Raw genomic sequence first — 24,480 nt, 5'->3', positions numbered from 1 at the left:
AGGAGACGAGGTACTGGCAGAAGTAAAGCTGTAAGGACGGGGGCTGGCTGAAGAGGCCGAGCGGTTCTAGACGCTACAGTCTGGAACCGCGTGACCGCTATGGTCGTAGGTTCGAATCCTACCTCGGGCATGGATGTGTGTGATGTACTTAGGTTAGTTAGGTTTAAGTCGTTCTGAATTCTAGGGGACTGATGACCTCAAAAGTTAAGACCCATAGTGCTCAGAGCCATTTTTGAGGACGGGGCGTGAGTCGTGCTTGGGTAGCTCAGTTGGTAGAGCACTTGCCCGCGAAAGGCAAAGGTCTGCAGTTCAAGTCTTGGTATGGCGCACGGTTTTAACCTGTTCATAGTGTAACTTGTTTCAGTCACAGGTGTATAATTTAGTCGAAATCTTTAGCAAACTTGTTTATGTCTGTAGCTGTATCTCTATTAAAAGTGTCATTCTATGCTGTATTGGTTAGGAACTGGCTTGCAACGAACTTTTTTTTGAAGCGATGAACCTGTTGAGCCGTGTTCAGAGCGCATTTTCATGTGGAAAGGAAGTTCCTTGAAGGTTTTTGATGTGTTGTTGTTGTGGTCTTCAGTCCTGAGACTGGTTTGATACAGCTCTCCATGCTACTCTATCCTGTGCAAGCTTCTTCATCTTCCAGTACTTACTGCATCCAATGTCCTTCTTAATCTGCTTAGTGTATTCATCTCTTGGTCTCCCTCTACGATTTTTACCCTCCGCGCTGCCCTCCAATACTAAATTGGTGATCCCTTGATGCCTCAGAACATGTCCTACCAACCGATCCCTTCTTCTAGTCAAGTTGTGCCACAAACGTCTCTCCTCCCCAATCCTATTCAATACCTCCTCATTAGTTACATGATCTACCCACCTTATCTTCAGCATTCACCACATTTCGAAAGCTTCTATTCTCTTCTTGTCCACACTATTTATCGTCCATGTTTCACTTCCATACATGGCTACACTCCATACAAATACTTTCAGAAACGACTTCCTGACACTTAAATCTATACTCGATGTTAACGAATTTCTCTTCTTCAGAAACGATTTCCTTGCCATTGCCAGTCTACATTTTATATCCTCTCTACTTCGACCATCATCAGTTATTTTACTCCCTAAATAGCAAAACTCCTTTACTACTTTAAGTGTCTCATTTCCTAATCTAATTCCCTCAGCATCACCCGATTTAATTTGACTACATTCCATTATCCTGGTTTTGCTTTTGTTGGTGTTCATCTTATATCCTCCTTTCAAGACACTGTCCATTCCATTCAACTGCTCTTCCAAGTCCTTTGCTGTCTCTGACAGAATTACAATGTCATTGACGAACCTCAAAGTTTTTATTTCTTCTCCTTGGATTTTAATACTTACTCTGAATTTTTCTTTTGTTTCCTTCACTGCCTGCTCAATATACAGATTGATTAGCATCAGGGAGAGGCTACAACCCTGCCTCACTCCCTTCCCAACCACTGCTTCCCTTTCATGTCCTCGACTCTTGTAACTGCCATCTGCTTTCTGAACAAATTGTAAATAGCCTTTCGCTCCCTGTGTTTTACCCCTGCCACCTTCAGAATTTGAAAGAGAGTATTCCAGTCAACATTGTCAAAAGCTTTCTCTAAGTCTAGAAATGCTAGAAACGTAGGTTTGCCTTTCCTTAATCTTTCTTGTAAGATAAGTCGTAGGGTCAGTATTGCCTCATGTGTTCCAACATTTCTATGGAAGCCAAACTGATCTTCCCCGAGGTCGGCTTCTACCAGTTTTTCCATTCGTCTGTAAAGAATCCGCGTTAGTATTTTCCTGCTGTGGCTTATTAAACTGATAGTTCAGTAATTTTCACATCTGTCAACACCTGCTTTCTTTGGGATTGGAATTATTATATTCTTCTTGAAGTCTGAGGGTATTTTGCCTGTGTCATACATCTTGCTCACCAGATGGCAGAGTTTTGTCAGGACTGGCTCTCCCAAGGCTGTCAGTAGTTCTAATGGAATGTTGTCTACTCCCGGGGCCTTGTTTCGACTCAGGTCTTTCAGTGCTCTGTCAAACTCTTCATGCAGTATCATATCTCCCATTTCATCTTCATTGTCATCTACATCCTCTTCCATTTCCATAATATTGTCCTCAAGAACATTGCCTTGTATAGACCCTCTATATACTCCTTCCACCTTTCTGCTTTCCCTTCTTTGCTTAGAACTGGGTTTCCATCTGAGCTCTTGATATTCACACAAGTGGTTCTCGTTTTTCTCCAAAGGTCTCTTTAATTTTCCTGTAGGCAGTATCTATCTTACCCCTAGTGAGATAAGCCTCTACATCCTTACATCTGTTCTCTAGCCATCCCTGCTTAGCCACTTTGCACATCTTGTCGATCTCATTTTTGAGACGTTTGTTTTCCTTTTTGCCTGCTTCATTTACTGCATTTTTGCATTTTCTCCTTTCATCAATTAAATTCAGTATCTCTTCTGTCACCCAAGGGTTTCTACTAATCCTCTTCTTTTTACCTACTTGATCCTCTGCTTCCTTCACTACTTCATCCCTCAGAGCTACCCATTCTTCTTCTACTGTATTTCTTTCCCCCATTCCTGTCAGGTGTTCCCTTATGCTCTCGCTGAAACTCTGTACAACCTCTGATTCTTTCAGTTTATCCAGGTCCCATCTCCTTAAATTTCCACCTTTTTGCCGTTTCTTCAGTTTTAATCTACAGTCTGCAGCTGTATCGTGAATGAGGCACATGGTAAATGTCTTCCCAATCCAAATGCTGTTTAATGTTTTTTATCAGTGTAGTAGAATGCAGGTGGGTGTTACGATGGAGTAGTATCAGTTCATGGGGCCGCCCTGATCACTGTTCTCGGATTGCATCTTTAAGATATCTCAGTTGTTGACAGTAAATGTCAGTGGTGATGGTTACACCTCGGGGAAGCAATCCGTAGTACACCACACTGTTGCTGTTTCACCAGATGCACATCATTATCTTTTGTGGGTGTGCGCGGGTCTTTGCAAGGGGAGCCGCTGCAGTGTTTGACCTCAAACATTCCTTTCTGTTCCTTATGTTAGCATAACGACACTGTTTCAGGTCACCAGTAATGATACAGAATATGAATGGTCAGTGCTGTTCACGAGCCAGTTGATGACAAGTCAGCAGAGATGCACATATGGGCACCTGCTGATTTTTGTGATTTTGGCTGAGAACGTGCGGTACCTGTGCACCTAGTTTTTTAACCTTTCTCATTGCGTGCAAATGTTGTAAGATGGCGGAATGATCACAGATCATCATGTTTGCCAGTTCTTGAATACGCTCATGTGGATGATACTGGAATTGACGTGTATAAAAAATATTCCTGAATGTGATGAGTCACTAATGTCAAAACAATCCTCCTTGAAATGAGAAAACCATTTTCTTGCCATGCTGTGTCCAGTGTTCTTTCTGGATGCCTCTGCTGCTGTCATCCCTCTATTGAACTCGAACAGAATAATATGTCGAAAATGTTTCAATTTCACCACGTGGCACTCCATTTTCTAACATTCACAGCCCCTCTTACTATCTCCAAATGACAGAATGACCATATGTAAATTGAAATAGCAACAGTGAACTACAGATAAAAACTGGCAATTGATAAATAAACCCATAGCAACTGAAGTACCAAATGTAAAAGAAAGATGCTACAAACATATGCGCAATGCAACATTTTAAATTAGATACTTGTATATAAGTAGGCTCCTCTTTGTGTGCAGATTCTTGCTGGGAATGTTTATTGGTAGCATCAAGATAACTTTTGCAGTTTGGCCTACAGTTTAAAATAACAGCATCAGACAGTTGTTTATATTTCGCTATGATAGCAGCTGACCGTGTTTAACTTTTATTCGCTCATAACCAGACCACATTTCTAGAGCAATAGCAAGACTTGAATTTTTCTTTCACTGGACCAGAGGTTCCCAATCTTCGTGAGACTGTTACTTGTGAGTGCAGGCAGGTAATAGGTAGAACACCCCCCCCCCCCCCCCCCCGCCCCCCTTGCTTTCCACAGGGTTGAGGGTTGTAAACTTTAGTGCCTAACTGAACTTTAGAACGAAACAGTATTTGTTTGAACACTTTCATTTTTAAAGTGTTGAAAGATAAATGATATTTAGTTTTTATAGTTGGTTTAGTAAACCATGAATCAATATGTCAATGACACTGCTTCTTTCCAACATTTTTATTTTTTCTTATTTATTTATTTATTTTTATATAGAATGACGAAGCAGTTCTCAGAGCATTGCAGATGTTCATGCAGCGGTACATGTTATTATTTGATACAGCAACACGTCTCACTCCTTTCTACTGTACCAATGAAAAATGTTCTTGAGAAACATTATTTTAATTGGTAGTGTAAAAGGGATTGCCAATTGTCCTCACATTTTTTAGATTTAAACTGACAGAAAAAAATTGCAAAACCAAGAAATAGTTAATGTAGAGTAATGAAATTTTTGCAATACATTTGTCTAGGTATCATATTTAAGTGATTAACATTGTAAGATCACAGATTAATGTAAGCGCGAGATAAGCCATTGCAGTATGAAATGCTGTTACATTGGTAAGTGATGTAACTGCCAGAATGTTGAATGCAAGCATGCAAACAAGCATACATTGTGTTGTACAGGTGCCAGATGTCAGTTTGTGGGATGTAGTTCTACGCCTGTCGTATTTGGTCGGTCAATACAGGAATGGTTAATGCTGTTTGTGAATGACGCCGGAGTTGTCGTAACAGTGATGTCGCGTATGTGCTCAATTGGAGGCAGATACGGTGATTGAGCAGAAAAGGGCAGCATGTTGACACACTGTAGAGCATGTAGAGTTACAACAACAGTATGTGGGCAAACGTTATCCTGCTGGAAAATATCCCTTGGAATGCTGTTGGTGAATGTCAGGACAACAGGCCACATCACCAGATTGATGTACAAATTTGCAGTCAGTGTGTGTGTGTGTGTGTGTGTGTGTGTGTGTGTGTGTGTGTGTGATAACCACAAGAGTGCTCCTGCTGTCATACGAAATCACACCCCAGACAATAACTCTAGGTGTAGGGCCAGTGTGTTTGGCATGCAGACAGGTTGGTTGCACGCCCTCGGGACTTTGCCCTGCCCACTGGGAGTTCCAGCAAGCGGCGCTCCAGTTTTACATCCTGCTTCCTCAGCTGGCCTCATTCTAACCATCGCTGGCACTGATGTGGAACCATCTTGCATCAGGAAACACAACAGACCTCCAACCTGCTCTCCAGTGAGGTCTCACTTGACACCACTGAAGTCGCAGGTGATGACGGGTGGCAATGGCACCTTTGTCATCGTAAAGGCATTCTTGACAAACGTCAACTCACCACATCCACTCTCAAAGAGAACTAATACTCACAATCATTACAGTGTGTATTTAAAGCAAATCTGATGTGCATCATTGTAGTTGTGTTCTTAACCCATTACTGGCCATTGTCCCTTTTTTGGGACGCATATATTTTACTTATTTCCACGCAAGCAATGGAGCTTTTAGCCTTCATTGTTGCGCCTGTAGGTTCAGCTAACTGCTACGATGCCTGTAAATGTAAAATAAATAACTTTTCTCTAAGTACTTCACGTCAGGAAAATTATAAACTTGCCGATTTTTTGTTCTGGCGCTTGACAGCACTGTATGTCTGCTGGTAGTACCTGGACGACAGTGAGCTGTGATTAAGTTGTCTGGGCGTGTTTGTTATGAACATATGGATGTCCGTGTAAGATTAAGTATACTTCAGATTTTTTCAAGTTAGTGCAATATCGATACATTTTATGCATCCCAATAATGGGACAATGGCATGTTACACTATAATTTATTGTTGGTGTGCCGTATTCTTATATGCACATATTATACAGAGAAGGATTGCATTTTACATTCTTTATATCTGCTTTTTTTCATATTCTATTCAAATTTTACAATTCCAACAGGATAAAAACATGCCGCATGGACTTAAACCTGAAGAAATTCTTGCAGAACTAGAGAACCATCAAGAGAGTGACGATGAAGATGATGACGTAGAATTGGCAATTATTCCACCAGATGCAGATGTAATAACAGATGAAGAAGGCATTGACGAAAATGTACTGAACAATGAGTCTGTTGCACAAGATGTAGCTGGTACTCCAGGGTTCATAACCAGCCGAGATGAAGCTAATGCTACAGTTGTACCTCCAGAAGCCAAAAGAAGGAAAGCGTTTGGAGATGGAGCAGAAAGTGGTATGTTATCGACAAAAAAATATAAATGTATGTGGTATAAATGTCAACCGACGTACACAGACACTAGTGAACCAGGGAAGAGCAATGAATATTATTTTGCGGTATGTCTAGCAAATAAGACAGTGCCCCAGGTGTTTGAGGACTTTTTTTGTGAGAAACTAATGGATACTATTATTGAACAAAGCGAAATCTATGCTTGCTAACATAACAAAATAAATTTTTCTGTTAAACAAAGAAGAACTAAAATCATTTATTGGCATACTACTTCTGAGTGGTTATCATAAGCTTCCCCATGAGAATATGTACTGGGAACAGGCTCCTGATGTCAGTGTTCCTTTAGTCTTCAACTCCACGTCAAGAAATAGGTTTCGGGAAATAAAGAGACTCATTCATCTCAATGACAGCTCCAAAATATACAGAAATGACAAGATGTTCAAACTGAGGTTGTACTTTGAAATGCCGAAAAAGGAATTTGGTAAATTTGGCATATTTCATTCAGAACTCTCAATTGATGAAATGATGGTACGTTATTATGGTAAACATTAAGCTAAAATGTTTCTGAGGGGAAAGCCTATCAAATTTGGATATAAAATTTGGTGTATTACAAAATGTTCAAATGTGTGTGAAATCTTATGGGACTTAACTGCTAAGGTCATCAGTCCCTAAGCTTACACACTACTTAACCTAAATTATCCTAAGGACAAACACCCATGCCCGAGGGAGGACTTGAACCTCTGCTGGGACCGGTGTCTTACAAGTTCCAATGGCTTTCTTCATAATTTTTCGCCATACTGTGGCAAGACTGACAACAAACAGGAGCCTTTAGGTGCAAGGGTAATAAATGAACTAACCAGCATGATTCCAGAATCAGAGTATCCAAATTATAAGCTTTTCTTTGACAACTTTTTCACCAGTGTTGACACACTGATCACACTCTGAAAGAGTAAAATGAAAGCTACAGGAACAATAAGAGAGATCTGAACTAATGCATGTCCTTTGATTGACTCGGAAAGAATGGCAAAAGAAAAGGAACAAGGATTCTATGACTACACATTTGACAAAGAGAACGAAGTTCCGTTTGTGAAATGGAGTGACAACAAACCAGTATGTGTAGCGACAAATTACAGTACTATTACTCCTCTGAGTTAAACTAAAAGATACTCATGGGCAAAGGAAAAGGAAATATCTGTTACAAAGCCACATCTCATTGAAGAATACAATGCCCATATGGGTGGCATAGATCTACTGGACAAGCAGATATCACTTTATAGGGTGAGGATAAGGTCAAAGAAATGGTGGTGGCCATTATTCACACAGATGATAGATATCTGCGTAGTAAACACATGGCATGCATACCAAATTGCTAACTCTAATGAGAAGCTCTCACGTTTGGATGTCCGACGGAGAATAGTGATGTTTTACCTATCAAAGAAAACAGAATCAGTACCAAAATGCTGAGGACCACAAGGAAGCAAATTGATGGGAGGGCAGGTGACCACAGATGTACAACTAGATCCTGGAAATCATTTCATTGTGCCGGAACACAGAAGAGATGTGCCTTCTGAAAAAAAGAAAAAAATAAATAAATAAATAAATTGTGATAGGTGCAATGTTGGTGTACACAACAAGTGTTTTGCTTCATTTCATAGTGAATAGACATTCAAAAATATTAAAACAGTCTTTATTTATTGTTTGTGGTGTTTCTTACATTATTATGCATGGAGAATAAGGTTGTGAATTTGGATAGCGCATGTGGCCAATGTCCCAAAAATGGGACGATCTGTAGTTTTTGTTCTAATAAACTGAAAATTTTCAAAACAACTTTTTATTCAGTTAATCACTCAATGTAACGTATTTATGTATAAAAGTTTGCAAAAAATGATCCCATAGAGTTTTGGCCAGTAATGGGTTAATGCTACTCGTATGTGACTGGCACAAAATTTGAACTGACGTAATCTTTCAGATGTAGAAACACACCTACCAACTTTCATTTATGTCGCATAATTCCTTCTCAGTTCTACGATTTTTTTTCTGTCAGTGTATATTGAGGCACAAAGGGTGAAATGTGAGCACAGTGCATCGACATGACGCTTATTTACACTTTGCGGTCATGCTTTGGGGATGTTATGGACTCGAGAGAAGAAGGAGTCTGGTGACAGTGGTGTAGGCTCAGAACAAAAGCAGCTACAGGTATAGCCCCTATTATGTAATACCATCATTTGATGAGTTACCGTGTCCAGGTTGGCTGCGAACATGTTATAAATGAGTGAACTGTTCAATTGATATTGTAATAGTTTATGATAAATGTTAAATACCGGAGAGTTCTTTAACGGCTTGTTACACGATCTCGTAGCTAGTCGCTAGAGAATACGAGCAGTCTTATGGCCTCGACCCTCTGCAGATGGGGGTAGGGTTCCATGGTACAATTAGTGGCACTGACAGGCAGGTCCACAGCTACAAGAATTGACGAAAAGGTGACCGTAAGAAGATATTCTGGGTAACCAGTATTATGAACACCATCAGTGTGGCAAATCGCTTCATGATATAGGTACACTCAGCAGTGCAACTGCAGATCTGAGATATTGTACCACTGCACGACCTACAACTCCTTCTCACAGGAAAGAAAGCTAATTATGCATCATTAAGTATAGAAATTTCTTATAAAAATGCTTGCTCTGCACCACTCGTCTGCCCAGTGACACTTTGTTATCCCACATCCTGCACCCATATTTAAAATCGACCAAATTAAAATGTGCACACTATACTTACTGTTTGTAAACCACTTGACTGTGGGACTCCTCACAGTAACCGTTACATAGTTACTGTTTTGCTGAGGTGGCCATTAGTTCATTTATTGTTACAAAGTGAATAATGAAGTAATTTCTGGTCTATTGCAGGAAGTACCTACAACTCTGAGACGGCATTTTCTTGAGATATTTAAGTGTATGTGATGTAAATGTCTAAATCGAACAATGAAAAATCCAGGCTGGAATAATGCCAACTTTGTGAAAGCGATAGATTGTGATTCACCGTATAGCAGAATGTTGAGACGCATACTAAACAAGTAAGCTTTTGGCCAAAAGGTGCTCTTCTGAATTAGAAAACATATACACACACACTCATGCAAACGTAACTTGCTCACACGTGACCACAGCCTCGGCAGCTGGAGAAACTAGCCATGTGTGTGCGAGTTGCATCTGTGTGAATATGCACGTATATGTTTTGTAATTCAGAAGAAGGCCTTTTGACTGAAAGCTTATTTAATCAGTCTTTTTGTTGTACCTGTCTGTGACTCAGCATCTCCACTATATCTACCCTTTTCATAATACTGATGTACATGTCTCAGTTTTACTGTTCAGATGCATGGTACAAAGTACACAGCACATGTTTAGAGGGTGGACCGTGTGAGGATGAGGTCATACATGCATTCATTTCCCAAGCTGCAACTTGTTTTTTTAAGACAGTAAAACCTTCCACCAGCCCAACACCAGATGCAAGTGTGTGTGTGTGTGTGTGTGTGTGTGTGTGTGTGTGTGTGTGTGTTTCATATGTGCCTCGAGCTGACACCAGTCCACATGAGAATGATTTATCACTTTTTCATTATAATGTACAAGGTTCAGGAAACAAAACACATGCTTTTGAATCATTTATCGCATAGCTATCTCCACATGTAGTAATAGTTGCAGAACACTAGAAAGCAGTGAACAACATTCAATATTGCAAATTAGAAGGCTAAAACCTAGCTATGTTCCACTGCAGAACACACAGTAAAGGTGGTGATGTTGCCATCTACTCAAGAACCACCATGGAAAAAGTGCTCTGGGAAAACAATTTCTGTGTTGACAAAGATTTCTAAATAGCAATTCTTAAAATCACATTTCGCACTGTTCCTTTCCATGTCATAGGTGTATACAGATCCCCATGTGGAAACTTCGATGCATTTCTGAAATCACTTGATGGGAGTTTTAAGTAAATGAATATCAGGCTGTAGAAGTGTAAATCTTGTCTTACTGGAAGATTTGAACATCAGCACTTTACATGATGGTCAGGAAAGCAAATGGTTTACAGATTCTATCCTGTCTTATGGGGCTAAAGATCTTCTTGGACTAGTACCCATAAAATATCTAACACACATAGTAGTTTAATTGATCATGTCCTCACAAATTATGACCACATCATATCAACAGATGTAATAAATGGTCACCTCTCAGATCATTTAGGGCCAACACTAGTGCTAAATTGTAATATCAAATTCAAACCAATAAAAATGTATGAGAACAGATGAATATTATCTGCAAACGACATTGCTACACTAAGACACAGTTTTAGCCAGGAATAATGGGAATTAGTTATGACTACCATTGATGTCAACAATAAATGGAACATGTTCACAGGAATTATGACTGAGCACATAAATAGAGCCATGCCATTAAAAAAAGTGAGTATCCAGAAAAATCGGCCTTCAAAATCAAAACCTGCGCCATTAGATTTTAAAGCAAAAGATCTAAAAGAAAAAAATGGGAAATGTGTAGCTTACATAGACTGACTAACTCAGTTACATAAAGAACTCTACGAGCAGTACAAATATAAGTACCACAAAGAGGTCAGGAGATTAAAATCAGAAAGAATCAGCCAACAGATACGACATTCAGATAACATTTCAAATACTTCCTGGTCAGTTGTAAATAAAATCAGAAACAATGAAACAGAAACTAAAATTAGTAATCTACAATTAACTGTGAATAATGATGATATCCCTGATCTTCTTCTAGTCAGCATTATTTTTTATAATTACTTCATAGATACTGTCAAAATTGATGTCTCTATGAAACAGGATATACAGCACTCATTTGAGTCCTGTAACAAACAGAACTGCAGTACACTGCCCACAGTAAGCATATATGACATTCAGCAGCTTATTGATTACCTCAGAAACAAAAGATCAGCAGGATTAGATGATGTTTCTCCATATCTATTGAAGAAATGTAAACATGAACTAATGAAATCACTAGTTCATCTAATAAACTGTGCTCTCAAAGGAGCTGTGTTGCCTGACAAGTTGAAACTGTCTGTAGTGAAACCAATACACAAAAAGGGGGAAATAAAGCATGTACAGAACTACAGACCCATTGCCCTAATCTCAACTGTCAGCAAACTGATGCAGAAAATAATATTAACACTTTGCCATCTAGCGACGGTGGTGTCGTGTGCAAAGTATCGCGCAGTGGGCGGTGACAGCACTTTAGTATCTTTTGCATTCTGTTGTTGTTTTGTTTAGGTAACAATAAGTTACACACGTCAACAAGTTTTTTGTTTTTATAAGTACTCATGCACTTTCATCACGGCAGATGAAAGAGATGATACGATTATTTACGATGAATGCGCGAACGTCTTGTCTGACGTTCCAGATGACTTGGCCGATTGGGAAGAAGACACTGGATATAAAAAAAATGAAAGTGAAGCAGAATCATCGGAAGATAGTGAAGTACGTCCAAGAAGAATCCGGTGGATGCTACTTTTGCCAGCTGATGCGGATGAATCAGACAAAGAAGACAGACTGTGATCTACTGTGGACCAATAATAAATTTGGAGGATTTCCGGGTCCACACATATTTCCCAAAGATACACAGAACATTGTACATATCGTAGAATGACATAATGGGAACGACCCATTTGAATATATTAGGGATGAAACCAACAAGTATTACAGTCAAAATTGCAATAGAAGGAAACTGGATTAAAAAAAAGCCAAATTTGTTAACATTACGGGACCCGAACTTAGAAAATGGTCTGGGCTTGCTATCCTTATGGGAATTGTAAAAAAAGCAAGGAACAATGATTGCTGATCAACGAATCTGTTGATAGACACACCGACATTTCGCAAAACGATGTCCCGCAACCGATTCAGACAAATATTATCGTTTTTACATTTTTCCGACAATATCAATAAACTGGATAATGCCGACTGGCTTTTCGAAGTGCAATTCGTAATTGATTATTTTTCCAAAAAGTTTAAAGAAACGTTTAATCCAAGTCCAAACATATCAATTGATGAAGGAATGACACCGAGGCGTGGAAAGTTAAATTTTAAAGTTTACAATCCATTGAAAATTACGAAATATGGCATATTCATTCAGATGCTGTGTGATTCGAGTACGGGATACATTTCCTCATTCAAGATATATTCTGGCGCTGGACAACCTTCAGCAAAAACAGTGATGGAACTACTGACACCTTTTTATGGAAAGCATCACACCTCTACATGGATAATTATTATTACTGTATAGAACTTGCACAGAAGTTACTCGAAGAAAAAAATTCGAGTTTGTGGAACAATATGGCAAAATTGAGGATTTCCGGAAAAATTAATGCGTGCAAAAGTCAATGTGTTTGAAGCTTGTCATCATCGGAAAGGTGACAAGGGGCCAGCGACAAGCCAAGTAATCCGAATTAGCACTGCCAGCGCCAAGCAAATAAATTTGTACGAGACATGCGGACGGCAAAGTGTTAAAAAAAATCTTAGAACACTACAACAGTGCTGACACATTAAGTGATTTCCAGCAGGGATTGAGAAGGTGTCGAAGTACCATGTCGGCAGCAGTGCAATTGTCCATAATGTACTTGAAAAAATAAATAAAAAATCCGAAGCAGCAGGAGTATTCCTGGACCTCTCAAGGGCTTTTGATAGAGTACATCATGACGTGCTCTTATCAAAAATTGCAAAGAGTGGTGCCACTGGAAAACTCGTGCAATTGCTAGAAACATATTCAAAGGCTAGACAACAGTGCATGGAGATAATGTACTCCAAGGGAGCAATACTGGAGAGGAGAAGGTGAAGTACAAGGAATATACATTTTGGTGTTTGTCCAAACAGACAAAATACTGTGATAGATGAAATTCTGTCAAAAACCTGTACAAATTGTAAATTCTTGGGTTTATGCATAGATGATCGACTTTCATGGAAGCATCAAGCTGATTATGTCTGTTAAAAAAAAATAACACTCAGTCTATATGCATTAAGAAGGTTATCACCATATCTTAATTCTGAAACCCTAAGGACTGTATGTTATGGACTCTTGCCTTATGGAGTAGTGCTGTGGGGTGTCACATGCCAAACTAACATGAAAACAGTTTTTATACTGCAGAAGCGAGCCTTGAGGATCATAGCAGAAGTAAAACCATGAACTTCTTGCAAACCCCTATTTATTAGACACAATATTCTCACAGTTTATGCCGTGTCCATACTAGAAACTATAATGCTACTGAAAGAAGACACTGTTGTTGTTGTTGTTGTTGTTGTTGTGGTCTTCAGTCCTGAGACTGGTTTGATGCAGCTCTCCATGCTACTCTATCCTGTGCAAGTTTCTTCATCTCCCAGTACCTTCTGCAACTTACATCCTTCTGAATCTGCTTAGTGTATTCATCTCTTGGTCTCCCTCTATGATTTTTATCCTCCACGCTGCCCTCCAATACTAAATTGGTGATCCCGTGATGCCTCAGAACATGTCCTACCAACCGATCCCTTCTTCTAGTCAAGTTGTGCCACAAACTTCTCTTCTCCCCAAGAAGACACCAAGATCACAAAAAGAAACATTGATATTCATAACTATGAAAGAAGGCATAGAGAAAATTTTCATATGGTTAACAGAAGATTAACAGCGAAATGCTCCTATGTCAAAGGAGCTGTTTTTAATAACTTGTTACGAAATGAAGTTAAGATATTGACAGGGGATACTTCTAAAAAGCGAGTCAGGCACTGGCTTATCCAAAAATACTCTTATAAATTACAATGTAATAAGAAATAATATAAACTAAAAAAATTGTAATTGTAAAAAGTTTATACTTAGTTGAAAACACATATGCATGTAATATTAACATGTTACGAGCAGTAAATTGAATTGAATTCTACCATGTCATGTCATGCATTAATGCTAGCATTCTTAACAAGAAGTAATATGGACAGTGTATGTAATTAGTACTGCACTCTCACAAAATCAAGAAAATAGTAATGATCTCTCATAAATAATTTAGTTTCGTGACCAAAACACACTACAATCCCTTTGTTTTTTATGCCTCAAAAAAATTTCATTTTGTTCTTCACAGGGAAATTACCCCCACTCTACTAGATGCTCTACATACCGTTCAACTCAGATGTCCATTTTTTTGATTCTGTAGTTTTTATGTAAATTTTCGTTACTTTTATAACTTTTCTGGCACCAACCTTTTAATGTTTCAAAAGCCAGTAATTCTTGGGTACATCACATCTTTCGATATTAATGGTACAGCAATTCAATGAGGTGACAAAACTCGTGGGATAGTGATATGCTTATATACAGGTGGCAGTAGTATCATGTAAACAAGGTATAAAAGGGCTGCGTTGGCGGAGCCGTCATTTGTACTCGGGTGATTCATGTGAAAAGGTGTCCGACGTGATTATGGCCACACCCTTGGAATTAACAGACTTTGAACCCAGATTGGTAGATGAAGCTAGGTGCATGGGACATTCCCTTTCAGAAATTAAGTAATTCAGTACTCCAAGATCCACAGTATCAAGAGTGTGCTGAGGATACCACATTTCAGCCATTACCAGTGGCCAACAGCCTTCACTTAATCTTCCTCCTGTTCTTAGTATACAATGAGAATAAAATCTGCTGTTACAACACAAGTACCATAACTCTTATTTGGAATTACACCTAGAGAGAACGTACGGAAGGCTATAATATCCCTCTCATTATAGCTCTCGAGTCCTCCAAGTGATGTCTCACCTCCCCTTAGTATAGTGATTATCAACCAAGAATTACCACTCACAACCTCTGTAGTTGTACAGGAAAAGTTAAGTTTACATCCTACAATGGTTATTGGTCTTCCAAGTAGTTGCTGTTGTCCAGTTGGCTTTGGTGTAAGATCAAAGGTATCTACATTCTTGTAAACTGGTAGTCTCACCCTCCTTCTGTATCTTCTGCAACAGTAAGGCATGGCTGTCTCTTACGTGCTGCTGCTTCGTGAACAAGTGAACATGCAGTGGCCTCAGCACACAGCTGCAGTGTGCTATTTATAGCCCGGAGTGACGTCATATCAACTGCAACTTCATGGCGATAAGCGATAAGGTGACCGGAAAGACCCTTTTGCAGCAGATTGCGCTCTGTTAAAACTAGAGCGCGATCCTGCGCGGCAGCCTCGTCAGTGACTAAGTCCCTTTCAAGGTCACCCGCCTTGCACAACGTGATGCGCTGTACTAAAGACAGCCATGCAGCAGTGTTTGCATAGAACCGTCAGTGCTAACAGACAAGCAACAATATGTGAAATAATCGTGCAAATCAATGTGGGACGTACAACGAATGTATTCATTAGGACAGTTTGGCGAAATTTGGCATCGGTGGGCTACGGCAACAGGCAACCGATCAAAGTGCCTGTTTGATGGTAGGATTCGAATGTGCCACAGACCCCACGCAGCCGTGGACCCAGGTTGTCAACAAGGTGCTGTGCAAGCTGATGGTGTCTCTGTAAATGTGCACTCTGTGTTTACATGCGATGTACTGGGTCGTCTGGTCCGACTGAATGTTCAGCTACTTGAAGACCATTTGCAGCCATTTGTGGACTTCACGTTCCCAAATGATGGTGTTTTTATGGATGACAATCCGCAATGTCACCGGGTCACAGTTGTTCGTGACTAGTTTGAAGAACATTCTGGACTTTTCAAGTGAATGGTTTGCCACCTGCATCGCCTGACATGGACCCCATTGAACATTTATGAAGAGGTCAGTTTGTGTACAAAATCTTGCATCGGCAACACTTCTGCAATTATGGATGGCTATAGGGGCAACGTGGCTCAATATTTTTGCAGAGGACTTCCAACAGCTTGTTGAGTACATACCGTGTCGAGGTGCTGGGCAAAAGGAGGTTTGAAACTATACAGAGGGGTCCAAAAATGTATCCACTGTTTAAAAGTCCATAACTTGCAAACGAATTGAGAGAGTTGTCTCATTTTTGATGATAGTGTAGCTTAAAGTCCAACTTAAAGATATCACTGTAGGTGTTCGAAATGGTCACCACTAACAGCCACACACGAACGATGCTGCTGAACTGCAGCACGAACTACTGACTGCAATGTGTTCAGTTGGATATTTGCACATGAATGTACGACGGATTCTCAAAGTTCATCCACTGTGCGTGGCTTTTGTCGATAAACGGAGTCCTTTAGCGTTCCCCATAGGTGAAAGTCCAGAGGGGTTAGGTCTGGGGAACGTGGTGGATACTCCACAGCACTTCTACGGCCTATCCATCTTCATGGTAGATTTTCATCGAGGTACACCCTAACACGATTTTGGTAGTGGACTGGGGCACCATCTTGTTGAAAGTAAACTCTTCCGTTCTCCGTAGAAGTCTCGGATGGCAGGTAAAATGCATGTCTGAAGCTTCTGAAGGTACACCTCACCGGTAACTGTGCCGTCAAAGAAGAATAACCCAATCGAGCCCCAGTAAGACAACCCACACCACACATTTACTCCTGGCAAATTCACGGCTTTGTCTACACGGACGTTCGGATTTTCGGCAGCCTAGTAGATGCAATTGTGGCGATTTACTGTACCATTAAGTTTGAACTGTGCTGCATCAGATCACACAATCATTTCTGCGAACTCTTCATCATTGCGCACCATGTTAGTAAACCACTCGCAGTACTCCATTCTACGATCTGGGTCGTCCTCATTAATTGCGTGTAGCGATCGTGGGACGTAGCACTTCCACTTTGCTGTCTTCAACATTGGCCGAACACTCGAGCGACTCACTCCAGTTTCACGGGCACACTGTCTCACGGACTTCTGTGGTGAGCGAGTGAATTGTTGTAACACACGACGGGAGTTAGCTGGAGTTGTTACTGTTACGGATTGTCCAAATCATTGTTTGTGTACATCTTTAACACAGCCTTCGGCTTCAAATTTGTCTCGAATGTAACAAATCATTAAATGTGTCGCTGGCTCTGTTTGATACTCATTTCGCCGTTGCCATTGAACCTCATTAATGTTTTCATACTTAAAATACCACTTCAAAACTGACTTCCTTTCATTGAATGTAAGCTTTGTGCCAGCCATGTTTACTCGAGTAACTAGGTGCAGCTAAGAACAAAACACTGACTGTCTGGTGACTGTCATCTAACCAAACAAAACAACACAATACAATGCTTTTGTGGCGGTTACTGGAACTACAAACTATTACACTACCAAAGGTGAAACAACTCCGTCAATTACTTTGCCAGTTATGGACTTTTAAACAATGGATACATTTTTTTGGACCCCTCTGTATTATGAGGTATCCCATGACATTTTTCAGTTCAGTGTATATTAACTCTAAATGCTTCATTTTTCATAACTACATAAAAAATTTCATTGTATTCATTATTCTTTTGTGCTCCTAAAAATACATTGTAATTTATTTATTTTTTATATGCAGTTTTCAGACAGCAAAATTTATTTTTTATTCTCTTTCAATAGAATTATTGCCACTCTCCATAGCAGTAGAGTATCATCATTAACAGGAGTGTTACTGGTGTACTCACTCCCACATACTCTTTTGTAAGTTACAATACAGGCAGCCTTTCGTCACTACGTCAAGCACTGGGCATTACAAAAGATAAATTCATCCAAGTTTCTCATACCTTACTTTTTACAGTTACAATAAGAATAGTCACAGCGGACTGGAACACAATGGCAGTATCTTTCCACAGTCGCTGGCTGTCAGCGAAAGACATTGCTCTGACTAGCAGTGACGATGGTCCTCCTTGAGTAAAATGTATGTGGCTGTGTTGCTTCAATTCCTGCTTGTTCATTAAAAAACATAAAAATAAACATTCTGTAATTATTCCATAAAATCAAACTGTCTAAAATCTCCATAATTACTTTTTAAAAGTAATATGTAGTTTATGTTGCTCATGCGGTGAAGGTAGCAGTGTAATTGAAAATTTTGTCACACTAAAAGTCCAGTTTCAAGGCTGGTTTAATAGCTTGTATACTCATATTTTGTTCATTGGGTGACAGGATGGAATCGTATTGAAAACTTTCCGGAAGTCTAGGGGCACGGCATCGACCTAGTTGCTGGTGTCCGTTGTGGCCCGGGTATTGTGGATGAACAGGGTGACCTGGGTTTCATGCGAGCATTGTTTGCTGATTTCATATTGATCCCTACAGAGGATACTTTTGGTCTGCAGAAAAGTCATAAAACCTCAACAACAGAAAATGTTACTAATTTCTATAACAGAATGATGTCAGTGATACAGCTCTATGATATATTCAACCATTTGTTAAACGACCCTTCTTCGAAGTGGCTATGATTTTCATCCATTTCCAATCAATCAGATTGCTTTTTTGCTCCAGTGATCTTAGTTGCTAGAAAATGAGGAAGCTCCTTAAGCACTCTTTGTGGTTGCTCCACTCACTTTTGACAAGACTGTTGGCAGATTGATGATTCACACTTCACTCTTTTACAAAGAGTACTCTACAGCATTGGCCCCTTAAGTAACTTGCATTTGTCATGAATCTCTTGCCCAGCTCAAAGTCCCAAGTGACTGGAAAAAAGCACAGGTGACTCCAGTATACAGGGTGTTACAAAAAGGTACGGCCAAACTTTCAGGAAACATTCCTCACACACAAAGAAAGAAAATATGTTATGTGGACACGTGTCCGGAAACGCTTACTTTCCATGTTAGAGCTCATTTCATTACTTCTCTTCAAATCACATTAATCATGGAATGGAAACACACAGCAACAGAACGTACCAGCGTGACTTCAAACAAGTTGTTACAGGAAATGTTCAAAATGTCCTCCGTTAGCGATGATACACGCATCCACCCTCCATATCTTAAAATCCCTGATGCGCTGATGCAGCCCTGGAGAGTGGCGTATTGTGTCACAGCCGTCCACAATACGAGCACGAAGAGTCTCTACATTTGGTACCGGGGTTGCATAGACGAGAGCTTTCAAATGCCCCCATAAATGAAAGTCAAGAGGGTCGAGTTCAGGAGAGCGTGGAGGTCACGGAATTGGTCTGCCTCTACCAATCCGTCGGTCACCGAATCTGTTGTCGAGAAGCGTACGAACACTTCGACTGAAATGTGCAGGAGCTCCATCGTGCATGAACCATATGTTGTGTCGTACTTGTAAAGGCACATGTTTTGGCAGCACAGGTAGAGTATCCCGTACGAAATCGTGATAACGTGCTCCATTGAGTGTAGGTGGAAGAACGTGGGGCCCAATCGAGACATAACCGACAATGCCTGCCCAAACGTTCACAGAAAATCTGTGACGATGACGTGATTGCACAATTGCGTGCGGATTCTCGTCAGCCCACACGTGTCGATTGTGAAAATTTACAATTTGATCACGTGGGAATGAAGCCTCATCTGTAAAGAGAACGTTTGCACTGAAATTAGGACTGACACACTGTCGGATGAACCATACATAGAAGTGTACCCGTGGAGGCCAATCAGCTGCCGATAGTGCCTGCACACGCTGTACATGGCACGGAAACAACTGGTTCTCCCGTAGCACTCTCCACTCTATGGCGTCGGCAGGGGTGGTCCGCAGGAGCCGGACCACGGTCAGCTCGACAGCGTCGTCGGGGAGCTCAGTGGGTAGGTGTCGTGACGGAAGGTACGGCCACCGAACCTGGAAGTCGTCGAAGTGTGCCGGGCGTGCCGGTCGAGCGGCGACTGGTAGGCCGATGGTTTGCAGGAGGAACACAGCGACGACGACGATGTCTCCAGTGGGCGTGGCGAACACACGAAGCGCGTCCGGGTCGACGTCGGGTGAGAGGGGAACACATTTCACCAGGTGGCAGGGAATGGCGGAGGTCATGTCACGGGCGCCGGACGAAGGGAAACACGCGACAAACAGTGTATCATTGCGTAGTATTATAGAGATGTCGTGGATTATGTCCGGGGGAACAGGCACAGGCACCTCGAGCGAGGGCACATTCGAGATGGGCGTGAGAAACCTCGACAGGCGAGGCAGGTGAAGGGGGAGAGGTCGAAGGGACCGGCGGCGAGGGCGTGATCGTAGGTAAGCTCGACGTTGGGAGCGTGTGATCGTGTCGGGGTCACCAGTGAGGAGGAAGTTCGAGTCGGTTTCACCAAACACCACTCCCATTTTACAGTAGTTCATTTATTCACCTCTTTACACAAACAAGGCTTACACAGAACTGAATGGCTTAACTGCGCAAAGATAAATGTTTAGCTTAGTTCAAAGACGATACTTAGATCGATACTGGTGTCGACCTCATGACCTCATCGGCGCCTCAAGCTTATGCATAACATCAGCAATACACACACACACGCACACACACACACACACACACACACTGTCTCTCTCTCTCTCTCTCTCTCTCTAATGTTTTCCTGATGACCGGAGACTGTGTACTGGGGTGCAAGACTCGGATGTCTCTCACAGGAGATTTACGTATTGTGCTCTACTTTTGAAGTGATTTCTTACTCTCGGAATATTTTCATATCAACTTCACTATATTTTCTTCTTCACAATAAAACAACTACACAAGTTTCACACGTGCTGTCAAGTCTCACAAATCGACCCCGTCTGCAAAATCTTAGTACTTAACATATATCATTACAGACCCTTTTGGTTTCCTCCTAGCAAGTCAGACAATAGAGTATAAGAGTCTCTAGATAAAACATATTTCATTTGTCCCCAACCGTCACTGCTATTTAACCGCCAAAGAGTAGCCCTCGATTACTCCTCGTACTGGACATATGGCTTCCGAGGCGTGCACGGCCACCACTTGTCAGGCTGATAGACCGCCACAACTTTACTCTTCTCATAACGCGCACCCATCCTGCACACATACAAACCGTGGCGCAGTAGACACATTTCCACTCTCACACACTCGTCCTTAAAATATTGTGTGTTCTAGAATTTACCCTGAAATTCTCAAGGCACTATATATCCCTCCCCTTAGCTGGAACACATGATATTTTATACATGTTCATTATGTACATAAAGATTATATTCACATAACGCTAATTTACATTTCTTTCAGTTTATATATCATTTTTTCTAGCAATCATATACCTAATAGATAACTCTTCTTTTTGTTTTGGTTTCAATAATTATTATCTGAGAATTGCGCTTAATATTGAAGTTAGGACTTTCATACATATCCCCCCCCCCCCTCCCCCCGCCCCCCAGGATCCCTACTTCCGGTACTTGAGTGAGAAGCCGGAGGAGATATGATGTTAAACATCTCCTGCAGAATGGACATTTTCAGCTTCTCCTTTGAAGTCTCCATAGAAGAATCTTAGCAACACCTATGGAATGGCAAATTGTGAAGAATTAGTCACACTTGTTTGCGAGAGGCATCTGAAATATGTGGTATGTGTGTATATCGTTAGTCATGTATTTACCTAAACCACCCACCCTTTTCAAGGTCAATACAAACCCTCCCATCTACATCACATCTCATAAAAGGTATAAAATATTCTATAAAATCAGAAAATTATACACTATTGTATAAAATAGTCATCTAATTAGTCACTTCATATTATCTTTTATACCCACATAAAATACTGTGTTTGGTCCATGTCTCAATATCATTCTGCTTATCTAGTACCATCATACTAATTTTCCACTGAATTATTATTCTGTTTGTTTCATTTTATGTTTAGAGATCACTGTTTATTTGTGATTCTCTTAAATTAGTCACAATGTTGTAGTCATATTTGGTTACTTAAATACTAACATGATAGGATAGTTTAGGAGGTTATGAATAGATTACAGAATAGTTGAAGATTTGACGGGAATTCGGTGTAGGAAAACTAATGTGGAAGCAACACTGAAAACAGCTCAGGATCTGACAGTCGACGCTCCGCCCGTTAACGCAGAATGTTAATGTCCCTGGGGAACAGATGTGCCTCTGCTCGGATCCCATGGATCTTACATTAACCTCACTCGATTGCTTACGGACCAATACTTCTCATTAAATTTTACGTGGAAGTCTCCCCATAGAAAAACAGTTACCATTTTACTAGGAAGCATGACATTTAGTAAAGTTATTCTATGTTCTAATCTGTCTTGGACAAGTTTGAATTCTTTCCATGAGTCATCTCTAACACTGGTATTATCATTAAGTTTGGAAAATTGAACAGTCGAAATGTTTCCGGAGATTATACTCTCAGTAATTTCTCAATCTATAATTATCTCCTAAGGTTCCACCAGACTACTTACATTTATCGTGTCAAAGTTGGCTAGTTTTTCATTAAAATTTCTGTCTACATCATCAGCTCGAGTGTTGACGCCTGTAATTTGCGATTGGACAATAGGGATCGTCTTATCCTGTCTTTCTATATTATCTTTTAAGGTGTGTAGCATCGAATGTAGCATTGCGTACATTCTGAAGTGATCCAGATTTTTCATTAAACTCCAATTCTACATTGTTGTACTTACCTTCAACGTCAAATTATAATTTCTTAATTAAATCTTGAAATTGCACTTCCTCTGTCTGGTTAAATTCAGTAAATAGTTGATTAACATGAGTATTTAAAGAACTGGTTAGTTCACTCTAAAAATCTAACTTCAGATTCTTGACTTTATTATTCAGAGAGTCAAATTAAGTTTTTAGCAGACTTACATTTGTTGCTTGACTGTTTAAGATTTTGCTTTGTCTACTTAGAACCTCACTCTGCGCATCTAGTTTGATGTTCACTTGTGTATTTACTGAATCTAACTTAAGACTTTGAGCACTTAAAGTTTCATTCCTTTCTTAAAGAAACACTCAGTTCCTGTCTTAGCGAAGCATTTTGAGCATTTAGTTCTCGTCTTAAAGAAGCTGAGTCTGCTCTCTGTTCATCTAATGTAGTATTTAATTGTATACTCTGAGCTTTGGTTGAATTTATTACTTCAGACAAGTGTGGCATTTCCTTATTCACCGTCATGGACGTGGCTGGTTCTGAAGTTTCTCCAAATTACTGAATATTATCCATTTCTCTATTTTTTTTCGACCTAGGAATCATCCAGCCTAAAATACAATATTGTGTACAATAACTACACCAACAGTTTATTGTCCCGTAGTTCTTTCAACTGTACCAAACAGTTATCGATTTTCGCTCACCTGTCGTAGAGGTCTAGGCTGGGTCGGTGAGCAGGGGGTGAACAGCACGGGTGTCGGCAGCGTCGAACGTCGGTTGCGGCATCGGCGAGTGGACGCAAAGCCGGCAACGGAGAAAGGCAATTGCAGTCAGTGACGGTGGCTGGTTATTGCGCCAGTGTCATTGGCAGGAAACTGTGTTGGCGTCGGCTGGATCGACGTATGTTTGGGGACTGCTTACTTCCCCACACCAAATCTTCTTAGTAATACTATTCTCTGCCCTCAATTACTCCTTGTACTGAACATATCAGTCAACATTGTCAAATGCTTTCTCTAAGTCTACAAATGCTAGAAACATAGGTTTGCCTTTCCTTAATCTAGCTTCTAAGATAAGTCGTAGGGTCGGTATTCTGAAGGTGGCTGGGGTAAAATACAGGGAACGAAAGGCTATTTAAAATATGTACAGAAACCAGATGGCAATTATAAAGAGTCGAGGGACACGAAAGGGAAGCAGTGGTTGGGAAGGGAGTGAGACAGGGTTGTAGCCGCTCCCCGATGTTATTCAATCTGTATATTGAGCAAGCAGTAAAGGAAACAAAAGAAAAATTCGGAGTAGGTATTAAAATTCATGAAGAAGAAGTAAAACACTTTCAGGTTCGCCGATGACATTGTAATTCTGTCAGAGACAGCAAAGGACTTGGAAGAGCAGTTGAACGGAATGGACAGTGTCTTGAAAGGAGGGCATGAGATGAACACCAACAAAAGCAAAACGAGGATAATGGAATGTAGTCGAATTATGTTGGGTGATGCTGAGGGAATTAGATTAGGGAATGAGAGGCTTAAAGTAGTAAAGGAGTTTTGCTATTTGGGGAGCAAAATAACTGATGATGGTCGAAGTAGAGAGGATATAAAATGTAGACTGGCAATAGCAAGGAAAGCGTTTCTGAAGAAGAGAAACTTGTTAACATCGAGTATAGATTTAAGTGTCAGGAAGTCGTTTCTGAAAGTATTTGTACGGAGCGTAGCCATGTATGGAAGTGAAACATGGACAGTAAATAGTTTGGACAAGAAGAGAATAGAAGCATTCGAAATATGGTGCTACAGAAGAATGCTGAAGATTAGTTGGGTAGATCACATAACTAATGAGGAGATATTGAATA

At 40.4% G+C, this 24,480-nt stretch overlaps 1 protein-coding gene across 1 annotated transcript in view; it reads left to right on the top strand.

Moving 5' to 3' along the window:
- LOC124720056 (poly [ADP-ribose] polymerase tankyrase-1-like) overlaps positions 1 to 24,480 on the top strand; it is a 56,481-nt gene that overhangs the window by 9,222 nt on the left and 22,779 nt on the right. The window contains exon 2 of the mRNA XM_047245320.1: positions 5,947 to 6,235. Within this exon, the coding sequence (XP_047101276.1) occupies positions 5,956 to 6,235 (280 nt within the window). The 5' untranslated portion in view covers positions 5,947 to 5,955. The remainder of the gene's footprint in view (positions 1 to 5,946; positions 6,236 to 24,480) is intronic.

This window comes from Schistocerca piceifrons, chromosome 11 (assembly GCF_021461385.2).
Source record: "Schistocerca piceifrons isolate TAMUIC-IGC-003096 chromosome 11, iqSchPice1.1, whole genome shotgun sequence".
NCBI lineage: Eukaryota > Metazoa > Arthropoda > Insecta > Orthoptera > Acrididae > Schistocerca > Schistocerca piceifrons.
This window is presented reverse-complemented; position numbering and strand designations above follow the sequence as displayed.